We start from the raw sequence: 23,650 nt of genomic DNA on the forward strand, positions 1-23,650 counted from the left end.
ATTTCCGGCAGCTGAGGTGCTGGAAAAAAAAAGTCAAATAACGGCCGTTGAAGTACAGAAAGTTACTAGAAATTTTAATTTAAGAACATTTCTGTAATTTAATGTCCGTTATTTTACAGTAAATTTCTGTAATTTAACGGCTCTAGCTGCCAGAAATAAACCGTAAAATTACGGATTTTTTTTTACAGTGTATGAACATTCGCCTTAAAGACAGCTTTACTTGTGTGTGTGTGTGTGTGTGTGTCTAATTAGGACTCAGAAATGTAAAACCTCACAAAATAAAGTAGTATTTAAGTTACAGTATATTTTTCAGGTGTTTTTTTAAGGCTCTTTGCATACATTTTAAGACCTTATCACCACTTCAGGTTTCAACCAGTAACATTCATGACATTTTAACTTGCAGTATATATACTGTAATGCTGATAGCAAGAAACGACTCCTAAACTAAAACTGTATTTATACAGTATACTGAATAAAAACGTTAACCCAGCAAATGATGCCTTTACAACAGCAGTAATAACAATGTTTCCCTGGTTACTGCAATAAAGCAGCGCTATGTCAAATCTAGCAGAGTTTATTCGATTTCATAAACTACACAGCATCCCAATATTCAAAGATTAAATTCAGGCAAAGTTTAGCATACTGATACAACATTTAATGCCTTGTAAAATAGCATTTAAGACGTTTTAATACTTTTTAAGGGCCTTAAATTTCTCTAAATTGATTTATCAATTTGTAATACTTTTGAAGACCCTGCGGCAGGGGCGTAGTGGACATTTTAAAAGTGGGGGAGACAGCTGTATACAATCCAAAAGTTGACATTCTTAATTACCTGTTTCTAAAGAGTCTGTCTCTAAAAGTGAGGGGGACATATCCTCTCGTCCCCCCTGGTTGCTACGCCCCTGCCCTGCGGACACCCTGTATTAAATGTGAATAGATTTCAATACATCACAACATGAAGAGTCCCACTCACCTCAAGGAAAGTAGCATTCCAAAGGTAAGCACGTAGACTAATAACAGCATTAGTGTCCATTCCCGTAAGAGAACATGTGAAAGTTATACACTCTGCACCATCATCACATGACTGAAATGTAATTAAAAACAAGAGGATGATTATTAATGAGAAACATTGATCATATAAATACATACAGCACATTCAGTGTTCATGTAGGAGTCTTAAAGGGATAGTTGATGCTAAAAATCAGTCATTGTTTTTTTTTTTTTTTTGACGCTTCACTTGTTCTAAACCTGTTTGAGTTTCCTTTTTTCTGCTGAACTCAAAAAAAGATATTTTGAAACATGTTTGAAACCGGTGGCCATTAACTTCCATAGTATTTTGGTAAACTTTCAACAGAAAAAAGAAACTTGTGAAGGTTTGGGATCACTAAGTACATTTTCATTTTTTTGGTGAACTATTACTTATAATTTTTTATATAATTTAATCCTTATGCACTGTTCAAATAGACTACCCTTTTGTTAAGTTATGGATGTAAACTTCCACTGAAATAAACTGCTCTAAAATGCATCAGATAAATATTTTCTTCAATTTTTTTTAATCTGTTAATGAACCTCAGTCTTAATCAAAACTACTAAATGTTCTTAAAAATTACAGGATTTTAACTCTTTAATTGCCGAGTTTAATAATGAACTCTGATTTGGTGAAAAAAAAAAACACAAATAATGACGTATTTTAAATATAAGAAGTAATTGTGGACTGGATTTTATTTTACCTGTTATCCCAGTCTTGGACATGTGAACTATTAGTAACAACACTGGCTTTGATGCATTGTTAGATTTTCATTTTTTCTCCCTAATTTACTGTTGGTGGCTGTTTTTGCCCCACTTCCATCATAACCACATTTGATGCTGAATAAATACACAGTCTTTGTTTTTAATTACTCCGTGTAGTTCTGAGAGCTGAGATGCATATTTGGATTTTCTGAGACAAATCAAGGTAAGTGCGCAAAAGTCACTCTCACACAAGAATATGGAAAAAAAGGAAAAGGGAATCTGTTCAATTTTATATTAGGACAAGCAAAAATGGTGATATACATTAGTAGGAGGCACAAATTTTTGTATGAGACCAATTATAAAGCTGAACTGATTTTTAAAGGGCTTATAAAAGCAAGAATAAGGCATGATTTTAATTTTTATTCGTCAATGAAAGAGTTGGACAAGTTTGAAGTCATTCGGAGTGTAAAGATATGTTGGGTTGAAAATAATGTATTGATTTTTGATGAAAACATTGTGTGATTTGGAATTATGTTTTTGTTTAAATCAATGAAACATATTGTTGTTTAAAATTTTGTATTAAATAAAGGTGTAATAAATGAAAAATATATTACACACGAAAGAAAAAAATACAGAAACTAAGCTTTTTGGGGCAAAAACAGCCACCAACAGTAAATTGGGGAAAAAAAGTAAAAATCAATTAAAAACAATTAATCAAAGGCCAAGACTTTGATAATATGTCATTTTGTGTGTTTCACAAAATCATTGACATAATTTATGAATTTGGCAATTAAAGAGTTAAAATCCTGTAATTCTCAAAGCAATTTAGTAGTTTTGATCAGGACTGAGGTTAAACAGATTTATGCAAAAAAAAAAATCTGATGCATTTTTACAGCACTTTATTTCAGTGAATGTTTTCATTCCTAACAGAACAAAAGGGTAGTAAATTTGCCCAGAGTGTATCATTGAGTTCTCTAAAAATGTCAAAGCGTTTTTTCAAAATATGTCACCAATATCATTTCGCTAGCTGAAATTACAGATACTACCTGCTAGCTGAAATACACAGAAAAAAGTTATGGCCAAATTTAGACTCAAAATCACCCCAGAGTGGATGAAAACATCCACAAGAGTACATAAGGGTTAAACATTTGCAACATATCAGTCATTATGGGAGATCTAGTGTATACTAATGTAACAAAATTATAATTATCAAAACTACTAGTCTTTTACTTCAATTGCACTGTTTGCTTAATGTTTATGTGACTTTACCAAAAGTGTGTATTTCCTTTTGTCTGTAAAAAGGGAGGCTGTTCCTTGTGCTGCTGCAGTTCCCCCAATTTCACGCTTAGTTCTTGACACTGAAGGCTCCTTGATGATCAAGAAGCAGAATATGAGATCAAGTCACTTCTTAGGCAACTGATTTATTTGTGAAACAAAAGAAAAATGTATGGACAGTATAATAATCTTTTTGTCTGAATAAAAAGCTACCTTTAAACCGAGTTTGTTGACCTCATCTGAGTTGGTGCAGCTCAAGCTGTCTAAGCCAGTTGAAGTCATCTTCATAAGATACAGCAGCCACTTGCCTTGAGAGTTATGCTTAGGCCATTGGATGATCATAGACGCCCTGCCAAAAGACTTCAGGGGTTTGCCCAAGTTTGTAACCTGCCGACAAAATAATTAACAGACATGCACAACAGTTAGAATGCAATTAAATATACGCATGCTAAACCACAAACAATAACAATAAAGTATGTTTTAGGTCAGGAAAATCTGAATTCTAAGTCAAAAAAATAAAAAATGAATAAATATTCATATATTCGTAAGAACAAAAACTGAACTAAGGCATATTTTTAAAGAAATGTTATCTCATTTTATGTTATTGTTATCGAACTTTAACTCTGAAAACTCTACTGACACAGTTTTAATCTACTAGAACTTCTATGTTAAACAGCTTTGACACAATCGACATTCAAAACAAGTTCAATTTAAGGTTAATTGTTTGATTTTAATGCAGTCTTCACCAAAATTGTGTATTGTCTATGCTTGTAAGGCAAAACGCTATACTTTTAAGGCCCAACAGTCTTTTTACTAACAAGATCTTAGATCAAATATTATTGTTTTGATGGTATTTTTACTAAAATTGCTTAATATATGATGCTTATAGAAATCGTAATAGTTTTAAGCAATCTTTTTCTTGTTTTATGGTGCAATAGTATTTATTAGTGACTAGATATTTTTTTGTTTCGTAAAATTTTTAGCTTTTATTATACAGTAAGAAATTTGTCTGCCTCGACCCAAATTTTAAAAACACAGAATTGAGCCAAAGTGCTGTACAGAAATATACAACAAAATAAGCATAATAGTATGTAAAATATATAAAATATAACATAAAATATAGCTAAACTACCTAAAAAGGCATATGGATTAAAATAACCAGTTATCAAGAGCAGGTGTCAAATGCCAAGGAAAAAAAAAAGAGTTTTAAGAGCTGATTTAAACGAGAGCACGGAAGAGGCCTATCTAATGGTCAGCGGCAAATCATTCCAAAGTCTAAGACCAACCACAGCCAAAGCACAATCCCCTCTAAACTTACGCTTCGTAATTGGCACAATCAGGAGAAGCTGATCAGCTCACCTGAGAGAAGGATTGGTCTTATAGGTGTATCAGCCCAGAGATATAAGGTGGGGTGAGACATATAGAGATTTAAAAACAAATTAAAGAATTAATGGCTTAAATGGAGCGACTTCCTGTCACGTTATTGGCAGATTAGATATTTGTTTTTATTCATTCATTCACTTTTCGGCTTAGTCCCTTTCGGCTTAGTTTATTCTGACTCTGCTGAACTCAGAGTACTTTGAGATCGCTATATGCTTTATCTTCATTGAGATCTTCTACTGTGCGTGCTAATCATTTTTATCTTATAATACTTAATAAAACTTATAATATGTAATATTTACCCTGAATTCATAGTCAATTGGACTGCCAACATCACTTGCCAGCTTCATGGCACTCTCTCCTTTAACTTCTCCAGTAAAGAAGACCTGAGATGGCTTGGCTACCCTGGAGATGATACATGATGAAAGTTGATGAAGATACAAAGATAGAACATCGATAATACCAACTCAGAAATGACAACGGTTACCAAACCTACCCTGAGAGGGACAACAGCAGCTGGATCTTAACAATGGCTTTGGCTTTGAATGCTTGCAATTGCTTCTGTTCACTTGTCCTGCAAATCATAGAAACATAAGTCTAGAAATCCTGACATGTTAATTGTAAATGAATGTACTGAATCAAAATGGATTCTGTGCTTTCGTCAAGAGTTACTACTCACGTTTTGAGTTTAAGGTCGATTTCGATTTCGGTGGTATCCAAAGAAATTCCTCCCGTGCTCAGAAAGATGTGAAATGTTGACTGAAAAAGACAACATTTATAATTATTGTTAAGGCCACAACATAAATGAAACTAGTTATTTTAGTTATTATTTTAGAAAAAACTAAAACTATCTGTCAAAAAAACAACATTTTTATTAACTGCAATGAAATATAATATTAATAAATAAAGTCAAATAAATAAAATTTAAAACTGAAATAAAATAATAATTAGCAAGAAAAAATAAAAGGTCCAGGATTTGTCCCATACATGACCTCATTTGTCTTATTTTAACTGCTTTGCAATCAGAAATTGTGAAGGCATCAAAAAAGGCTTCCAATAAATACAAACAATTATAGTCTGACGTCTATGAATCTGTCATAAGTGAAGTCATCTTTACTACAAGTAACTTTTATTTTGAATCTTGGACCTTATTCCTGAAAGAAATCAAAATAACTATAAGAAAGGTTTAAAACACCAAAAGCAGCATATTAAATATAATATTATCATATTAAAGGTCATTAATTGGGCTATTTTTGTAATCTATGAATCTTCAAAATGCACTTTTTTTTACAAAAGAGATTAGAAAAATTAAGAATCTCTACATTATTAATATTAATGTTTATTTTTTTATTATTCAGATGGCCAAATTCTGACTCATTAAAGTGAAATGAGCTGGCCAGTTTGTTATTTGTCCAATAAATGACAACAGGCAACTTTAACAGACTCCTTTTTTCCTAACGATATATGATGTAATAAATTAGTATATATTTTTTATTATTATTATTGTTTCAGATTTCTTTATTCTAATTAGCAAATGTTTTTGGTATCTCAAAAAGTGTGGATATGACCATTCAACCATTCCTGCTAATTGAGCTAAAAATAGTGCTTAAAATGTCAGTAAAATGCAGTATATAAACATCATAATAGAAAATAAGGTGAATAATAGCAAAAAGGTCCACTCTTTGAGAAAAAAGTACCACCTTATTCACCAGGCTGGCTATGGGCCTGATAGATTGTGCTTTCACATCCAAACACCTCAGTCAAGCACATGATTATATACAAAAACATCTTACTGTACAAATAAAACATATTTTATCTTGTCTTCATATGCAATAAAAATGCAAACTAGGCTTGTTTAACTACATCTATTATCTTTAATATCAAGAAGTTTAATAATCTCTTCATAATACTTCATAATGTTTACTTTCATTTAAGCTGCATTTGTATGTTTTTTTGCTTTAGTGTCTGTTCAAACAATTATTTTATTTTTATTCCTAAGAGGTTTGCACAAGAGATGATGCAAGATGTGCAAACATTCATTTCGGTCACACTGTATTTTGACGGTCCATTTGTTGAACTTAAGTTACATTGCAACTAATTCTCTTTAGATTAAACATAGACTGTTAGGTTGGGTCTAGGGTTAGTGTAAATTTACATGTTTCTTATAGCCATTAAAATGTCTGTTGAAGGAGCAGTATCAACAGATATTAAGCAGACATTTTACTAATACTCAAATGGACTATCAAAATAAAGTGTTACCTTAATCTCTGCTCTGCTAAACCAGAATGACTAAAACTAACACTATATATAAACAACTGAATAGAAATGTGTTAACCAACAAAAACTAACATCTATAGCTAATTAAAAATTAGTATTGAAATATAAAAATCTTTAAAAATATATAATTCAAATATTCAAATATACTTGAAATGCTCACCTCAGCATCCTTTTTGAATGGATTTCCAAGGTCACAATCTGCTTGTGAGCCATTCTGATTGACTGAACAGATGATCTGTTTATCCTGTAAAGATTCCGGAGTTACCTCAAGCACGTTCTTTAAGGGATAGTTCACCCAAATATTTAAATGTACTCACTATTTACCCACCTTCAAGTGGTTTAAAACATTAATGAGATTCTTTATTCTGTTAAACACGATAGAAAACATTTTGAAGAAAGCTAAAACCTGTAACCATTGACTTCTAAACACTATGAAAGTCAATAGGTACAGGTTTCCAACGTTCTTCGAAATATCTTTTTAATGTTCAACAGAAGAAAGAAAGTCTAGCAGCTTTGGAACAAGTAAAGTATGAGTAAACAGATTTGGGTGAACAACCCTTTAATATCATATGATAACAAAAAAAGACTAATGTTTAGTTAATCTGGTAGTTGGACTTACACCAGATTGAGTGCGAACAGCAGAATAAGAGAGGGACTTGGGGAAAGAGGCAGTCAACTGTGCTTCATAAGCATCTTCGCCCAGGTTGACTGCCTTAATCTCCAGGGCAATTTCCTTCTGATCGCTAAGAGATAGGATGGGAACTCCTTTTTCTCTGTGAGAAAAGAGAGAGAGAGAGAGAGAGAGAGAGATAGAGAGAAATAGAAGTTTTAACATTTACATTTAGTCATTTAGCTTTTGTCCAAAGGGATTTACAATTTAGGAGGCATTCAATCATTCAATAAGAAGAGGAAATAGACACAAGTGTTAAGGGAGGAGGTCCTGGTTTTGTTCACAGTGGTTTAGGTGATTTCGGAAGTTTCAAATACATTTAACATGCCACTCTCTTTTGCTGTTTGCATATTCATTCATTCATTCATTCATTCGTTCATTCATTCATTTTCCTTCAGCTTAGTCCCTTTATTCATCAGGGGTCGCCACAGCTGAATGAACTGACAACTTATCCAGCATATATTTTACACAGTGGATGCCCTTCCAGCTGCAACCAAGTACTGTGAAACACCCATATACTCCCACATTCACACACATACACTTCGGCAATTTAGTTTATTCAATTCAACTATACTGCATGTCAATGGGGAAACCGGAGCACACATATAAAAAGTAATGCTTACTTTAAACAAGAAGTGAGTCCACTCTGACATACAATATGAACAATATGATATGATATATGACAGGATCAAAAATAAAAACTCACTCGGGCAAGGGAAAGAAGACTTGTCTGTTTGGTTCCGTGGTGAGGAATTTATACTGTAGCTGCAGGTCACTCTGACACAGATGGTCAGCACCGCATCCTTCCTTAATGAATTGAACCTGAAGGCCAATAGGATTCAGTTAACACTCGATTAGATATGTAAATAAGTTCTGGTTTGCTGGTTTTTGGTTTATTTCAATGATTTAAGTATAAAGCAGATGATTAAGTTGCACAAAATTATAGATTCACAATTCTTCATTAAAGAGTGAATGAAAATAAATGATCATGACTTCCTCAAAAATAATAAAAACTTAGGGTATGTGAGATTGGCGATGGCATGGTTAACCCTCCTGTTGTCTTTGAATTCTGTATACACTGTTTGCTTTTTAGATTAAAAAATGACCAGCCTCCACTGAACCTCAAAAACAAAGCAGCTAAATTTAATTTTAATCCTCAAATTTAATCCTCATCTTCATAACAAACTCTGTGAATGTCTAAGTTTTCCCACATCAGTGTGGAGTATTTCATTAAAGTTCGTCAGTGGCCAACACTCGGTTTATACTAAGGTAAAGGGTAAATTTTCTAATGCTAAAAGTACCTGCAAGTGTAAAAAAGGTTTTAGCAAGACAGTATTCATAAAAGTTCAAGCAGCAGATTTTTATTGTGTGTTTGTGTTTGGAAGGTGTGTGTGTGTTGGAATGTGCATGGTGGCCAGTAGTTTTTGTAATGTAAAAATGGTTTTATAACTAGTGGGTGAAAATTGACCCAAACGACAACCGTTGTACACTAAATGTGTACAGCCTATATGAAAATAGAAAAGTATGATTTTTTTCTATTTTTGGGGTCAAAAAATCATTGACTTTTCAGAAGAAAAAAACATTGTTTAGTTTTTTTACTGTTAAAATGGTGCCTGGGTCATTTTTGACCTATATGTCAACAGGAAGGTTAAACTAATATCACTAATTACGCTAGTTTAAAATAGCTTATTTCTCAGCATTTTAAAATTCTTCAAAACATTTGGTATAATGTAAGTTATATATATATAACTCTGTTCTAGTAGTTTTTATATATTTTATGGAAAATAATTATATATAGCATGTCTTTAACTGCTGTAACGCTATATGATTTATTTCTTCAGTGCCAAATGAGCATATAAGGATGATTTCTGAAGAAACAGAACACTGAATACTGGAGTAATCATGTTGAAACAGACATTTTAATTTGTAATCATATTACTCTTTTACTGCATTTTTCCTCTTTAAAGCTTTATCAAATGTCCTAATGAGTTTCAAAAAAGTGTATCATTTAATTTTTTTTTTTAAATGTTCAGTTTTTACAATTCTCCTCTGTTTACCATATTATATTAAAGTATTGTATAACTTATTACAGTGATTTGTATGGTAAACCGTTTGAGCAGTGTGATATTCTTCTTCTAAATTCACTATTGCAGCTAATGAAGCATAGATGTGGCAGGTTCATAGTTAACAGTTTACTTCAGCATTGAAAAATTAGGTGAAATGTATTAATATTCTGATTATGGTTTACAGTTGAAAAAGAAGTCGCAAAACTCATTATGATTAACTGGTTTAGAAAATGTAGTACTTATTTTTTTACCTTGGCCACAGTGGTGGCTTCTTGGTTCGAGTCCAGCATGGGAAGAAGGTTAGGAAGAGCAGCCTGTCTTCTCCTGCGTTTAGCTGGATTCAGGATCTCCACAGACACTTCGATAGGAATGCCTCTCAGTTTGTCTTTTAGGGTTTCCTTTGTACACACATAACATACTTGCATTACTAAAAAACAATAGCATGATCCATTGGTTGCATTGTGATGCCTTAACATTACTAAAGCTTCAGTTCATCATTTAAACAAAAAATAATAATTAATTCTGTCATGATTTACTCATTCTGTGTTCAACAGAGGAAAGAAAGAAACAAACAGTTTTGGAACAATTGGAGGATAAGACATACTGAAAAAATATTGGGCAAAAACCCTATAGTATCATTTTGTGTGTTCCTACTATGGATGTCAATGGCTGCTTTTGACATCATTCTTCAGAGTATCTCTTTTTGTGTTCAACGCAAGAAAGAGATTCTCAAACATTGGGGAAATGGTCATTGTTTTGGGAATCTCTTTATTGCAGGATAGAAAAAAATCTATTGATTTCATCACCACTAGGTGGTAGTAAATCCACTCTGTACAGAACATGACGTTGATGATTTTTAAAAAAAACAAATATGGGGCTGCACGGTGGCACAGTGGGTAGCACATTCGCCTCACAGCAAGAAGGTCGCTGGTTCGAGCCTCGGATGGGTCAGTTGGCGTTCCTGTGTGGAGTTTGCATGTCCTCCTTGTGCTCTGGTTTCCCCCACAAGTCCAAAGACATGTGTTATAGGTGAACTGGGTTAAATTGTGTGTGTGTTTGTGTGGGGGTGGTGTGTGAGAATGGGTGTGTATGGATGTTTCCCAGTGATGGGTTGCAGCTGGAAGGGCATCCGCTGCATAAAACATATGCTGGATAAGTTGGCAGTTCATTCCACTGTGGCAAATGAACAGACCCCAGATTAATAAAGGGACTAAGCCAAAAAGAAAATGAATGAATGAATAAAAACAAGTATCTAATCTGCCAATAACGTGACAACAACTCACTCCATTTAAGCATGTAGATGTGTTTAAAATTGACCTCAAACCAGGTTCAAAAGATTAAACCAGGCACCAGAAAAAAAATGGTGATTTAGGTCACTTTGCTGAACCAGGTATTTCAGAAAGTGCTGTTACTGTCATTTTCAAACAAATATACCTACAGCTTACAGAAAATGGTTAAAAAATAGAAAACATCCAGTAAGCAGCGGTTCTGTGGGCAAAAAATGCCTAGTTGATGCCAGAAATCTGTAACAACTATTTGATGCTATCATGCCAATATGGACTAAAATCTTTGAGGAATCTGTCTAAAACCTTGCTGAATTTATGCCACAAATAAGGCAAAGGGAGGTCTAATCCACTACTAGTGTTCAAGGTGTAGTGACTTGCGAGTGTATTGTGACTAATTCTTCTGAAATCCTCATTTCATGTTGTCAGTTTTACGTCACTCAGACAATGTTCTTTTACCGTGTAGCCTATATGAAAAGCTGTATTGTTTAGACGTTTTTATTGATACTTTACATAATTTCACAGCATTTGCTGGTAAACTAGGTGTTGACACATAGATACTAGTTTAAGCAGATTTTGCTGGTCATGAGGTCGTTAATGCTGATTCTTTACTGACCAGCTTAAACAAGCTCATGACCAAGTAGAACAAGCTAGAACCAGCTTAAATCGGCTCATGACCAGCTAGAACCAGCTAGATCCAACTTAAACCAGCTCATGACCAGCTAGATCCAACTTAAACCAGCTCATGCCCAGCTAGAAGCAGCTTAAAACAACAGCCATGTGTCAAAACCTCCCATACCATGCTGTTATTACACATAGAAATGAATAAATGTATGCTGTAAAGCTGCTATTAATCAAGTTTTGTACCTGCAGCATGAGATTTCTGGTGACACAGCTTTCTGTGCCTTGACCCTTGAGCTCCACGACCCCAGTGCTTTCATAATCATTGTTTGAGCGTGGATTGAAAATGACTCTAGAAGGAAGATTCAGTTTCTTCCTCTCAGATTCAACCCTGATGGTGTATGCCACCTCTAAAGAAAATGAGGAAAAAGAATATGGAGATGATCTTCTGCTCAACAGAGATGAATAATTGCTGAGTAAATTACTGAAGAGGTAAATTAGAGATGCACTTACTCAGAGTTGGATTGTAGGTTTTGGGTTTGACAGAAAATTTGAAGCAGGCTTTCACATCAAGGCTAGAACACACAATCAAACTCTACCTCAGACGAGTTCTGTTTAGTAATATGTTGAATGATTATTTTGTTCATAGTTTTCTCACCATATATTGTTTCCATTGTTGCAGTTTTTCTGAGTGAGGTCTAGCTCTTTCGGTGTGGTGGTGACAGTCTTTTCAATATTGACAACGGAACGTGACCTATAGTATAAACAAAATAATAATGCATTCAAGGTTAAATAATTTATTTGTACATTATAAAAAAATGTTTTTGGACATTATTGATTCACAATTTTTTTATTCACAGGTGTTTATTTATTTGCTTATGTGTAAAGTGACTTATTGACATTTTAATATCATTTTAATAGCAATACATTGCATAAGAAGTACATCCTTTTTTTATCATTTTTTACTTGACCAATGCAGAGAATATGATTTCAAACAACTAAAACGCCAATAAAATGATCTTTGTCAGAGCAGACATCAGCTTCAAAATGAATTGTAAAAAATATGGAAAACTGTAAACTAATGTATATGATTTACAGTGCTCAATGAATATAAGAATGTGTGGCCGTTTTATTCAATTTGATAAAATAATAATAAATAAATCTTAAAATAAAATATTATTAAATATTAAATAAAATATAAAATTGTATGATCAAAGATGATTGATAATATTATTAAATTAAATAAACTGTATTATCAATATGATATGCTCCTGTCCATCAATAGGATCATACCTGTACACAAACACTGAATCAGAGAGAGATCCAATGGCTAAATCAGGGTAATTATTTCTGTCCAAATCCATGTTCCCAGCAAGAGAGTATCCAAAGAGTTTCACATTGTGATCTTTTCCTCCAAGTACCTTAAATGATCAAACAACAATTAATTTTTAACAAAGTGAATGAAAAATTAGTTAATAAGGAAACAGAGAGTAAAATGAATTTATGGCTGAACCTGGGATTTTTTCAGTCCTTGTGGTGAACCGTGAAAGATAATCACGTTTCCAGCTCCATTGCTGTCATATGGGGCGCTTACAGCAACATCTGAAAATACAGTAAAGGTCACATAAAAAAATAGTTTCAATTGTTAAAATTGTTTCTTATCCTGCATTGATATGTTTGCATTAGTTGTATTCGTAACACATACTAAACACATACTGTACCTTGATATCCATCCAGATTCACATCTCCCATGTTTTCCACAGCCAAACCAAACATGGAATAAGCAGCTCCATCAATTCTCTTTGGAGTAATCTTGTCCCAAGCTCCTTCCTCATTAAGATAAACATAGATTGCTCCACCAATATCACCATCTTTAATGAAGTACTGAGGTGCTCCGACTACAATGTCTTGCCACCTGTTTTAAGAATCAGTTCAATTAATTATGCATCTAGAATTGGGTATTTATAAAACTAAAAGCACAACTATTAAAACGCCAATGTTTTGTTAATAATGCAGGAATAATAATAATAATATATAATATGATTTAAAAAAAATAGATTAAAATAAATTTTATTAAACTTACAGTACATCCATTGAGCTATATTATCTTTTTCACCAAAATGATGGAAAAATAAAATAAATAAATAAATAAAATATATTAATACATTTTTAATAATGTAATTGCTTTAACAAAAAGTTAATTAATAAATAAAAAGTAAAGTAAACCTAAATTAAAATAAAAAACAGAACATTACAAAACAAATTATTATGAAAACTGCAAAAATAAACATAAAATCACAAAAATAATATATAATATAATATAATATAATATAATATAATATAATATAATATAATATAATATAATATAATATAATATAATATAATATAATATAATATAATATAATATAATATAATACATGAATCTTACCCATCTCCATTGATGTCAAGCACTGCAAGGTCATAACCAAAAGAAGAGGCAAGTCCACTACCCTCTAGGGTGTACTCAGCCGTCAATAATGAGGATTTAGCATCATCCTTCTTTAACAGCACAACTGCCCCACTGTGATTGGCTCTTGGAGCCCCAGCAACTATAGTCAACTGACCTCTCTTAGTCAGCATTTTTCCAGAATCCAGAGAGAAACCTAAAGCAGATATAACCAATTAGGGTGGGTCAATACAGATTTGGCTATAAAATAAAATAAAAAAATTAAAAATAATAATAATAATAAAAAAATGAAAAATATGAAACAATAACATTGTAAAAGTTTTCATACCCTTTTATGTGACACTTGATTTAGTTCACAAGCATTCCAAGCTCATCTTTGAGATCTTATTAATAATGTTTGGTTCTGGCAAATTCAATTGGGACATGCTTTGGAATGTTACATGCCTGCTTATATAAAGTCTAATAGTTGAATTTGTACATCAAAGCTAAAGACAAAAAGAGCAGCAGAGCTGAGAGACTGTTTTGAGATACACATCTGAGCATGATAAGAAAAAAGACATTTAATAGATATCCAAACATCACAGCATCTTAGCTACAACAAGGCTAAGTTATGGTTGTCGGTGAAAATATAAATATCTAATAGATATCTAACAATAGTCCAAAAACACACATGTATAGTCATTCATCACTGTGCATGTGATTTCTATTCAATTTTTGGACTATTGTTAGATTTCTATTAGATTTTCACTGACAGACCTATGTTTGGATGTCTATTAGACTTCTTTTAAACACACACACACACAAAATGCTTGCTGGGTTGCTGATGGTTGCTCTGGTTGTACTCCATTATCATATACACAAAACTCCACTGATTTGGGGTTCCACTTATAAACTTTGTGTAGAAACCTTCCTAAAAATGAATGTAACCAGAATAATTTAGAAATTATTATGATGACTTAAGAGGTGTCACAGTGGGTAGCATGATCGCCTCACAGCAAGAAGGTGGCTGGTTTCGAGCCTCAGCTGGGTCAGTTGGCATTTCTATGAGGAGTTTGCATGTTCCCCCCGTGTTTGCGTGGGTTTTCCTCTGGGTGCTATAGTTTCCCCCACGGTCCAAAGATGTGGTACAGGTGAATTCTGTAAGCTAAATTGGTATATGTGTTATAATATATTTAATACATAATATATAATAGTGTATGTGTGAATGCAAGAGTCTATCAGTGTTTCCCAGTGTTGGGTTGTGGCTGGAAGGGCATCCGCTGCTTAAAAACATATGATGGATAAGTTGGCGGTTCGTTCCGCTGTGGCAACCCCTGATTAATAAAGGGACTAAGCCAAAAAGAAAATGAATGAATGAGTGAATAATGACTTAAATTGTTTACTTAGAGGTGTGCAAATTCTCCCATCAAGTTTGTTTTTTATAGATCACAACCTTTGCGTGGGAAGTGGCATATGCATGTTTCCACCCCTCATTTGTGCATGCACCACATTTTTAAATGAGATCCCTGGTCCTTATCATCATAAAAAACGAGCATCTCAGATATGAGTATCACGAAAATCGAGCATCTCAGATATGAGTATCATGAAAAACGAGCATCTCAGATATGAGCATTATGAGGAAACAAGACACCTGCACAATGTCATTCCAACATGAAACAAATTCAGATTCAGATATGCTTAATGAAACTTTGGTTAAACACACTTAGAAGCTGAGACTGGGTTGAAAGTTCCCCTTACAACAACCACAGTCAGTCTCTCAACTTCTTCTTTTCATCTTTTTGCAGAAACGTAAATATGGCCATCCACTGACAGTCCTCATCAGTCTAACAGAGCATGAGATGATACACAGAGAAGAGTGGCAGAAAAATCTGCAAAAATCTTGCCACATCAAAACAAGTTCAGGGCATGAATGCTTCTACAATGTAATTTTTCCACTTTAATAAATTTGCTAAGTCATCATAAAGCAGTTTTTGCTTCGTCATCATGGGGTGAGGAGTTTAGTTTGATGTGGGTAAGAAGTCATTCAAAGCTGTTTAACAAAGCTGTGACATTACAAAATGTGACCCTGGACCACAAACCAAGTCATGACTGTCATTTTTATTCAATAAATCTGCATTTAATTATTGCATACTTTATGAGAGATTAAAATCTGAGGAATCTGAGGGTTTAAAAAACCTAAATACTGACAAAAACCTTTCAATTTGTCCAAGTAAAGTGCTTAGCATTGCACATTACTAGTCAAATATGAGACAAGCTTTGATTTATTATATATATATTGATATAATAGCAAATATCTAAAAAAAATCTTTACTGATTTTTGACAAAAATTCCAAAAATATACCAGTGTAAAGTACAGTAAGACTGATTTTGTAGTCCAGGGTCACAAATGTGAAAAAAAGTGGGTATAAATATTTTCACACAGTATGTATAAAATGCATATTAAGTAATGATGAAATGTGCAATGTTTAAACACACCAACAACACAAATTCAGATTGACTTGGATACTCCATGCAATATCAATGTAAAAAAGAAATCACTACGAAGACAGTAATACTCATGCTGATAAGTCTTAAAACCTAGATGAATGTATCACATTTGTTCACATAAAAAGACATGATGTATCACAACTGATGTGATGACAAGTTGATTGCAAATGTCTATTAATGTTGCATCCAGGAAACGCCACAAACCTAAATAGCTATTTGATGCCACATCGGAAACGTTCTCCTTGGGCGCCTGAAGGGGAGGTGACTGATACACAAACTGATCAGGATGGTTACTGGATATGCTAGTCAAGAACAGAACACCTACAGTTCCACAAACAAGATTGATACCAAATAAAGCACAAAGCAGAACAGCCAAATATACTTGAATTTGGCTCCTTGTATCCTATCAGCCAATTTAAGCTAACTATACTCAAAACTGTTAATATCCTAATCACAGCAATATTCTTTAGTGAGACCTAAAGTTACATGATGAATCAAGAACCAGGGGATCAGGATCAGGTTTGGGTGATGTGAATGATGAATGGAATGTAATGTGATGATGGACTCACCTAAATAACTGTTAGCAGGAACAGGGACTAGATCTGCATCAAGTCGGTTTTCATCTCCAACTTCATATGGGCCGTCATCAAAGATATCCTTTTCAAACAGGGAGCTGTTCTTCTGCTCCAACCGCACAATTCCTGACATTCACCCATCGGAGGATTGAGTGAACAAGCAAAGAAATAGGTGGAAGGATTGAGGGTGTAGAATGAATTAAAAGATGGAGACAAAGATGCAAAGGTGTGGAAAAGGGAGATGAAGTAAAACACGTCAGATGCAAAGATGCAACAAAGAAAAGCTGAAATGGCATGTCATGAAGTGATGTAGGGAATAATGAGTTAGCAGTGTTTCATTTCGAAATGATTTGAAGCTGGGTTTTACTGAACATTATATTATATAATATTAATACATGGCTTTCTGGAATACTTGATCATGATTGATCAAACATGACTCTTAACCTAGACGCCACCTTGATGTCAAAACTACATTAAAGAGCTCCGATTAAGGTTTTTGAAAATGGCCTTCCATGCAGTGTGTAACACAGCTCTAAGTGAAGTGAAATATCCAGCTAAGGCTTCAATCTGAAAGTGTACCGTGACTATTGATCCATCTATAAAAGAGTCACCTCGTAGTGGTTCAAATGAATTGTCGGGGTAACAAATCTTTAGTAATAGGGGCTCTTTAAAAAACATAAAAAATAAAAAATCAATGTTACTCAATTTGATGTCAAATTTCTTGGCGTCAATTTGGCATTGACACACTGATGTCCGTTTGATTTCCAAAAAAGCAACAAAAAGTGTTCGAATTTTAAGAAAAGTGTTAATAATACAAGCTCTTCCTTCAATACCTTTCCAGTTGTAAGCGCCTGGTGCTCCAAACACCAGATAGTGATAGTCCTTTGTGAATGTGGCGGACAGGCCCTGCTGGCATGATCCAAACCGCTCGTGCCCTCTGTTTCTCCCATTGCAGAACATCCAATCCCCTCCATCTTCATCTGAGGCCAAATTAACCGTCAAATCCTCACTAAGTACATAGCAACGACCTGTCAAGTCACGCAGTTCCTGAACTGAGCCCACAAATAAGCGCCGCTGGTATCGATGTGCACAGACCTGGAGTGAGACATCGGGAGATCTGTTTAAATAGCATTTACTAATACATTTTAAACATATGGGACATTCTACAAGAAACTTACATTATCTGTCCCTGAAATAAAAACCTAAATACAGTGAATAAAAATTGTTTCATCCCAAAATTTTGGACTGATGGTTGATTTCTGTGAGCTGTTCTGTAAAGGAATATGTCATACATTTGGTTTTTAGATTTTGTTCTTTATTAAAAACACTTTACACTGTACAAACTCTGTCATTGTCCTTCTGCTCAGCCCAATTGAACCAGCAGCTTTAATACTTTTGTTATTTAAAAATATATATACTTAGTTATATATATACTTAGAAGTTATCATTCACATCAATTGATTAAAAACATGAAATTATAAATAAATTCTACAAATAAATACTACAAATATATAATACAAATAAATTGATATGTGCCCATGTTTTTGTCAGTCCTGTCACATTTGCATTAAATTTAATTTGCATTACACCTTTAAAGCTATGACTCAAAAGTGGCATCATTCGACGGAAAAGAAGCTAACAGTGATCAAGGATGCGTTCTATCATTTAATTGTATGATTTTAGGCTTGTTGTTGCATAATTTTTGTTGAGGACAACAAGTCAGGCCCTGTCATGTTTTTTATAAGTGAAAATGTACGTTTTTGGTAGAATGTCCCATATGCATTTTCTTCTCTAGGAGGAACAAGAACTAAGTTCTGGGCTGTTGATTGGAGATGCTTGACTCATAGTAAGAAGCCCAGACATAGATAGGTGATGGTGGGAATACGGTCAGAATAGAAACAGAAATAAGGATACATGGGTCTAAATGGTTAACTGGCGACACTTATGAGCAGAGAGCACAGAAGAGTTTTGTGATTGAACTGTAAATGTAATAAATGCTAATGTTTATTTTGTGTTTCCACTGAAAAGCTAATCTAGACAAAATTGTTATTGGAGTTGCAAATATTAAGGTCACTATTGGATACACAGTATATTGGCCAAACTGCATTTGTGCATGTTAACAAAGTGCTTTTAAGGCAAGTAATTTCACTCAGCGTCCATCTTTGAAATGCCTAGAAGGCAATATGCTTGGGTATTCTGTCTGAATGGGGAAACATTAAATTCTCCAAAATTGCTTACCAAGCTTATGATTCAATTTCATATTAGGAATCACTAATAAAATTAAACAACAACTGTCTCTTTAGTTTTATTTTTAGAAACTCACGGCTGGTCCGAGCCCCTCCCCTGATGATTCGTCAGTCTATATCGATCACTAATTGTCTCCTGTACTAGCAAGTGGGGCTTCATTCACCATGTTGACAGTTACAGTTTGCTCCATTCAAAACTATACAAGTGACACGTCTTGTGTATTCTATAGTGTTTGATGTTAATTTCACCTATTTCAACATTTAGATGTAATCTAAATAATCTGTAATTACAATTTTTATCCTATTTAGACAAAATATTGTAAGGAATAATTGCTTACAGGTTGAAAATAATTACAAAATAATGCACATACTAGGCCATAGTGTGTCCATGACACTAATCAGACCTTGGGTAGAGCTAGAAATGGAGCAAGATCTACCCTAAACCCAACCCTCAAAGGAAACCTGTGAAAAATGTTGAATGTCCCTGTCAAGTATGATTGTTAAGCATTTTGAATTATGAAGACACAAGGCATGTCCTCATAAACTACATTAAAGTCGCCATGAAACAGAAATTAAGACTGTGCTTTTTTCCTGACGTACATCATGACGTACATCCACTTGAAATGGTCCTGAAATTAGAAAGAAAATATAAGACGGTGTATGATTTTGTCTTTTGGGTATTGTTGGAAGACGGGTGTCTTCCAACAATAGGTGTGTAACCCCTCCCGAAAGGCATTCCATATGGCCAGAAGTAAAGAAAAGTCATTTTGAGGGGGCAGGGAAGGTTATGATATGTGATTGAAGAACATAATGAAATATAATAAAAAATAATGATTTTACAAAATAATGAGTGGATAAAAGTACATTTTTATTGCGTTGCTACCTAGGTCATACATTTTTTTTTCTCCTTGTAAACTCAGTCTGATCTCAAGAGGAAACGTAACTTTTTTTACGTTTGTCAGTTTAGTGGCTAATTCGTCCGAGTTCAGTCAGAAGCGTGGCACCCAAAGGAGGCGGGGCACCCAACCCAATCCCACCCCTAAACCCAAACATTATTGGGGGATAACCAAATCGTACTAAATTGTATAAATGAGATTGTACAAATTCATACCAATTAGCCACTCAATCAAAAAGTCATGAATTGCAGTTAGATAGCATTGCTAAACAACATAAAGAATTACACTTTCTATCTCTCTCTTTTTCTCTTACCAATATCTTTCCTCCAGGACCCTGGCTCTGTACAGTAACTCCCATCCACTGGTTCTGTTTATTTTCAACCTGCAGATTTTCTACAAGCACAATAAATATGTTTCAGTTAACACAAAGTGTAACTCATTATAATATGGCATGCTTTCATGTGTTTGAGATTACCTTCATTGTCAAACATCACTCGTTGGCATGACTGACCAGGAATGTTTATGTCACAGTTGTACAAGCCTCCTGTAATTTTTGACGCCTGCTTGGACAATGCTTTTGCCTTTGGGGAACCAACAAGCAACCTGTAAACCAACAAACAGAAATACTAAGCAAGTAATAGTACAGAAAATACAAAAGTACTATTAAGGATGTGTCTTATTAGTCATAGCTGCTAACTTACTTGGAATTTGCATCATAATGTATGTATTGAAAACAATGTTTTTTAATATACTTGCACACTCTAAACAGACAAAGGTGAATTAACATAGAACTAAACAGAACCACTTCTATATTAAGACAACTAGGGCTGATTAGTTTGACCTTAAGTGATTTAAGGCAGGTTTGTCATTCATTTATTTTCTTTTCAGCTTAGTCTTTTTATTAATTAGGGGTCACCACAGCAGAATGAAGCACAAACTTAACCAGCATATGTTGTACGCAGCGCATGCCCTTTCTGCTGCAACCCATCACTGGGAAACACCCATACACTATTACATTCACAAACTTACACTACAGGCAATTTAGCTTACCCAATTCACCTGTACCGCATGTCTTTTGACTTGTGGGGGAAACCGGAGCACCCGGTGGAAACCCACGCGAACATGGGGAAAGCATGCAAACTTCACACAGAAATGCCAACTGACCCAACTGAAGCTTGAACCAGCGACCTTCTTGCTGTGAGGCGACACCGCTAACCACTGCGCCACCGCTCCAGCCCTACAACAGGTTTGTTCCACGCAAATTTCTAGTAAAGTAAACTATTTGGGTTAAGAGTGTAGGTAAATATAATTTTGGGATAAAATGGAGCAACGGTCATCAGAATAGTGGCAGCACTTTGTTCTACAGTCACGCTTCACATGTAAATTTATGTACGTATCATAGATATAACATAAATATTATAACTACACACTATCTCTAAACCTACCCCTGAAACTTACCTTAAGCCAGGGTTGTCCTGGAGAGATTAGTTCTAACCCTAATAAGACACATCTGAACCAGCTAATCAAGCTCTTTCTAGATAAACTAGAAACTTACTGGCTGGTGTGTTGAAGCAAGTTGGAGCTAAACTCAGCAGGACACCGCCTTCCAGGATCGAATGTGGACACCCCTACCTTAACCCATGTAACCCAATGTTTTACACTCGAAAAGTATCTTTTGTTGCTTGTTCAAACTACTTAATTAAAATGAGCTGAAACAACACAATTCTTGAGATTTCATTGAGACAGCGTCATTGTTTTATGTTCAATCCACTTAAATTTGTAAAACTCTTAAGTTAACTTAATTCGTTTATGTTGTCCCAACACAAATCGATTGTGTGGAACCCAGCATTTTTTTTACAGTGTAGGTAATTACTATATAAGTGCATATTAAGTACACATACTGTACCGTAAACTTCAACCAAATTAGCATGAAATATACTATTTAAAATGTTTGGACTTGAAACAATATTTCAAATTTTGTGAACGAATACCTGTTAATTACATGGTAATAGCATGTGATGTTATAGCAATTTACAAACAAATAACTAGACATTCCATGACAACAGAATTAGTAGTTCAAATAACAAAAGAAGTAACAATATATATATAGATGACAAACATACACATTTTCGAAGAATACAACTGGGAATAAGTGAAGGTTCCTCTCTGATCAGCTAATTTTCAATGTGTCCAAGTACAAACTACAGGGGCCATCTATGTATAAGGTTTCAATTGAAGTTGGGCAGTCAAATGCTGCAGACATTCTGAATATGTAAATGGCTTAAAACTTTCTGAAGCAATTTATTATTATCTTCTATTTATCTGTGCAGGATTCTCAGTAGAAACAATGCAGATTCAACAGCCCACGCTGAAATGAAAGCATTATCTGAGATCATTACTTTCACATTGTCTTTCAGAGTGGGGGAAAGACTTTCATACAATCATTCAGGGTTTTTTTTTTTTACTGAAAACCATAACCCAAGAGAAGATTTTATGAATAAAACACTGAAAGCCTAGGACATCCACTGCTGAAATAATGTATCTCTCATTTCACTTCATTTATGAGAGTGAAAGGCTCTTTTCTTTTCTTTGGATAGACTGGTTCAGCGATAACATTCATCCCAACACTTCACAGAGTTCAGCTACACAAGTTCTCTTTGTGAGCACAAACAAAAAGAGTCTGACTGAGCAAAATCTACATTTCCTCTTAATACACTAAACAAAACATGGCAAGTCCTGTTACTCTACACAGATACTACGAACTAATGGTTGTAGTATGTAAATGTGGAGGTAGTTGTGTGTGCACTATTAGACCTTACCAGTTTGTTTGTTTGTTTGATTTTAAAAGTTGCTGTCGCCAGTTAATTGCTGTAACAAAGCAGAAGTGGTCACTAAATGGAAACACTGCTTACAGCTTTACAAATAACCCTAAACACACCTGGTCAAACTAATTGAGTTCCTTGCTTAAAGCCTACAGGTAAGTGTGTTGAAGAAGGGTTGGAACTAAACTCTGAATGGTTGCGGCCCTCCAGGAACTGCAGTTTAGCATAGAACATTTTCAAAGCAGCTGCCATCATTTAACCAATCACAATCACATAACCAATAAATAAATTGATTAAATAAACAAATCACTGATCCTCGTCAAGTCTGTAATAATAAAAACAAATGAATTAACCTGATTATTTATCATAAAAGCCATTATACTGTAATACCCCTTTTGCTTAATTCATTTGATGTTTTCTACTCAAATTCAGTGAGCTTCTGTAAAAGTGTAAGTGCTGTTTAAATGTGAAAATATTTTTAAACAAAAGTTTTAAAACAATAGTTTTAAAACTAATTTCTAATAAATAATTAACTTTAACAGCATTCTATACATACATAATGCTTACATTTGAAATAGATCTAGTGTGGCACTGGCTGACTCCTGAAAAATCTGTTAAAAACATAAAAGAAGCCAAAAAAAAGAAAAGAAATACAGCTACTCCTCAATGTAATGTGCCACTCTCGCCTTAATGTTGAATGTTGAAATTGAACAGTAAAATAATAAAAAAAAATTTCAAGGGTAATTTTTTTGTTTTTAACACACACACACACATACACACTCTAGATGTTGTTAAAAACAAATTTGACAAAATAAATCTACACAAAAGCACACACAACAATCTCAATTTAATACAAAAGCTAATAGATAGTCTGC

General features: G+C 34.0%; 1 protein-coding gene across 2 annotated transcripts in view; it reads right to left on the reverse strand.

The window, feature by feature from the left end:
* Positions 1-23,650, reverse strand: part of itga6b (integrin, alpha 6b) — a 43,178-nt gene that overhangs the window by 3,549 nt on the left and 15,979 nt on the right. For both annotated transcript variants that reach the window (XR_008837862.1, XM_056458482.1), the window contains exons 2-22: positions 20,429-20,556; positions 20,267-20,346; positions 17,645-17,906; positions 16,806-16,937; positions 13,732-13,945; positions 13,025-13,218; positions 12,817-12,905; positions 12,597-12,724; positions 11,962-12,057; positions 11,817-11,878; positions 11,550-11,713; positions 9,651-9,797; positions 8,040-8,155; positions 7,283-7,436; positions 6,824-6,907; positions 5,066-5,145; positions 4,883-4,960; positions 4,689-4,791; positions 3,220-3,393; positions 3,001-3,099; positions 974-1,084 (exon numbers count right to left, since the gene is read on the reverse strand). Coding sequence is in view for 1 of the 2 variants with exons in the window: in XM_056458482.1 (XP_056314457.1) it covers positions 974-1,084; positions 3,001-3,099; positions 3,220-3,393; positions 4,689-4,791; positions 4,883-4,960; positions 5,066-5,145; positions 6,824-6,907; positions 7,283-7,436; positions 8,040-8,155; positions 9,651-9,797; positions 11,550-11,713; positions 11,817-11,878; positions 11,962-12,057; positions 12,597-12,724; positions 12,817-12,905; positions 13,025-13,218; positions 13,732-13,945; positions 16,806-16,937; positions 17,645-17,906; positions 20,267-20,346; positions 20,429-20,556 (2,695 nt within the window). In the remaining variant the exon portion in view is untranslated. The remainder of the gene's footprint in view (positions 1-973; positions 1,085-3,000; positions 3,100-3,219; positions 3,394-4,688; positions 4,792-4,882; positions 4,961-5,065; positions 5,146-6,823; positions 6,908-7,282; positions 7,437-8,039; positions 8,156-9,650; positions 9,798-11,549; positions 11,714-11,816; positions 11,879-11,961; positions 12,058-12,596; positions 12,725-12,816; positions 12,906-13,024; positions 13,219-13,731; positions 13,946-16,805; positions 16,938-17,644; positions 17,907-20,266; positions 20,347-20,428; positions 20,557-23,650) is intronic.

The sequence above is a fragment of the Danio aesculapii genome, chromosome 1 (genome assembly GCF_903798145.1).
Source record: "Danio aesculapii chromosome 1, fDanAes4.1, whole genome shotgun sequence".
In the NCBI taxonomy this organism is placed as follows: Eukaryota; Metazoa; Chordata; class Actinopteri; order Cypriniformes; family Danionidae; genus Danio; species Danio aesculapii.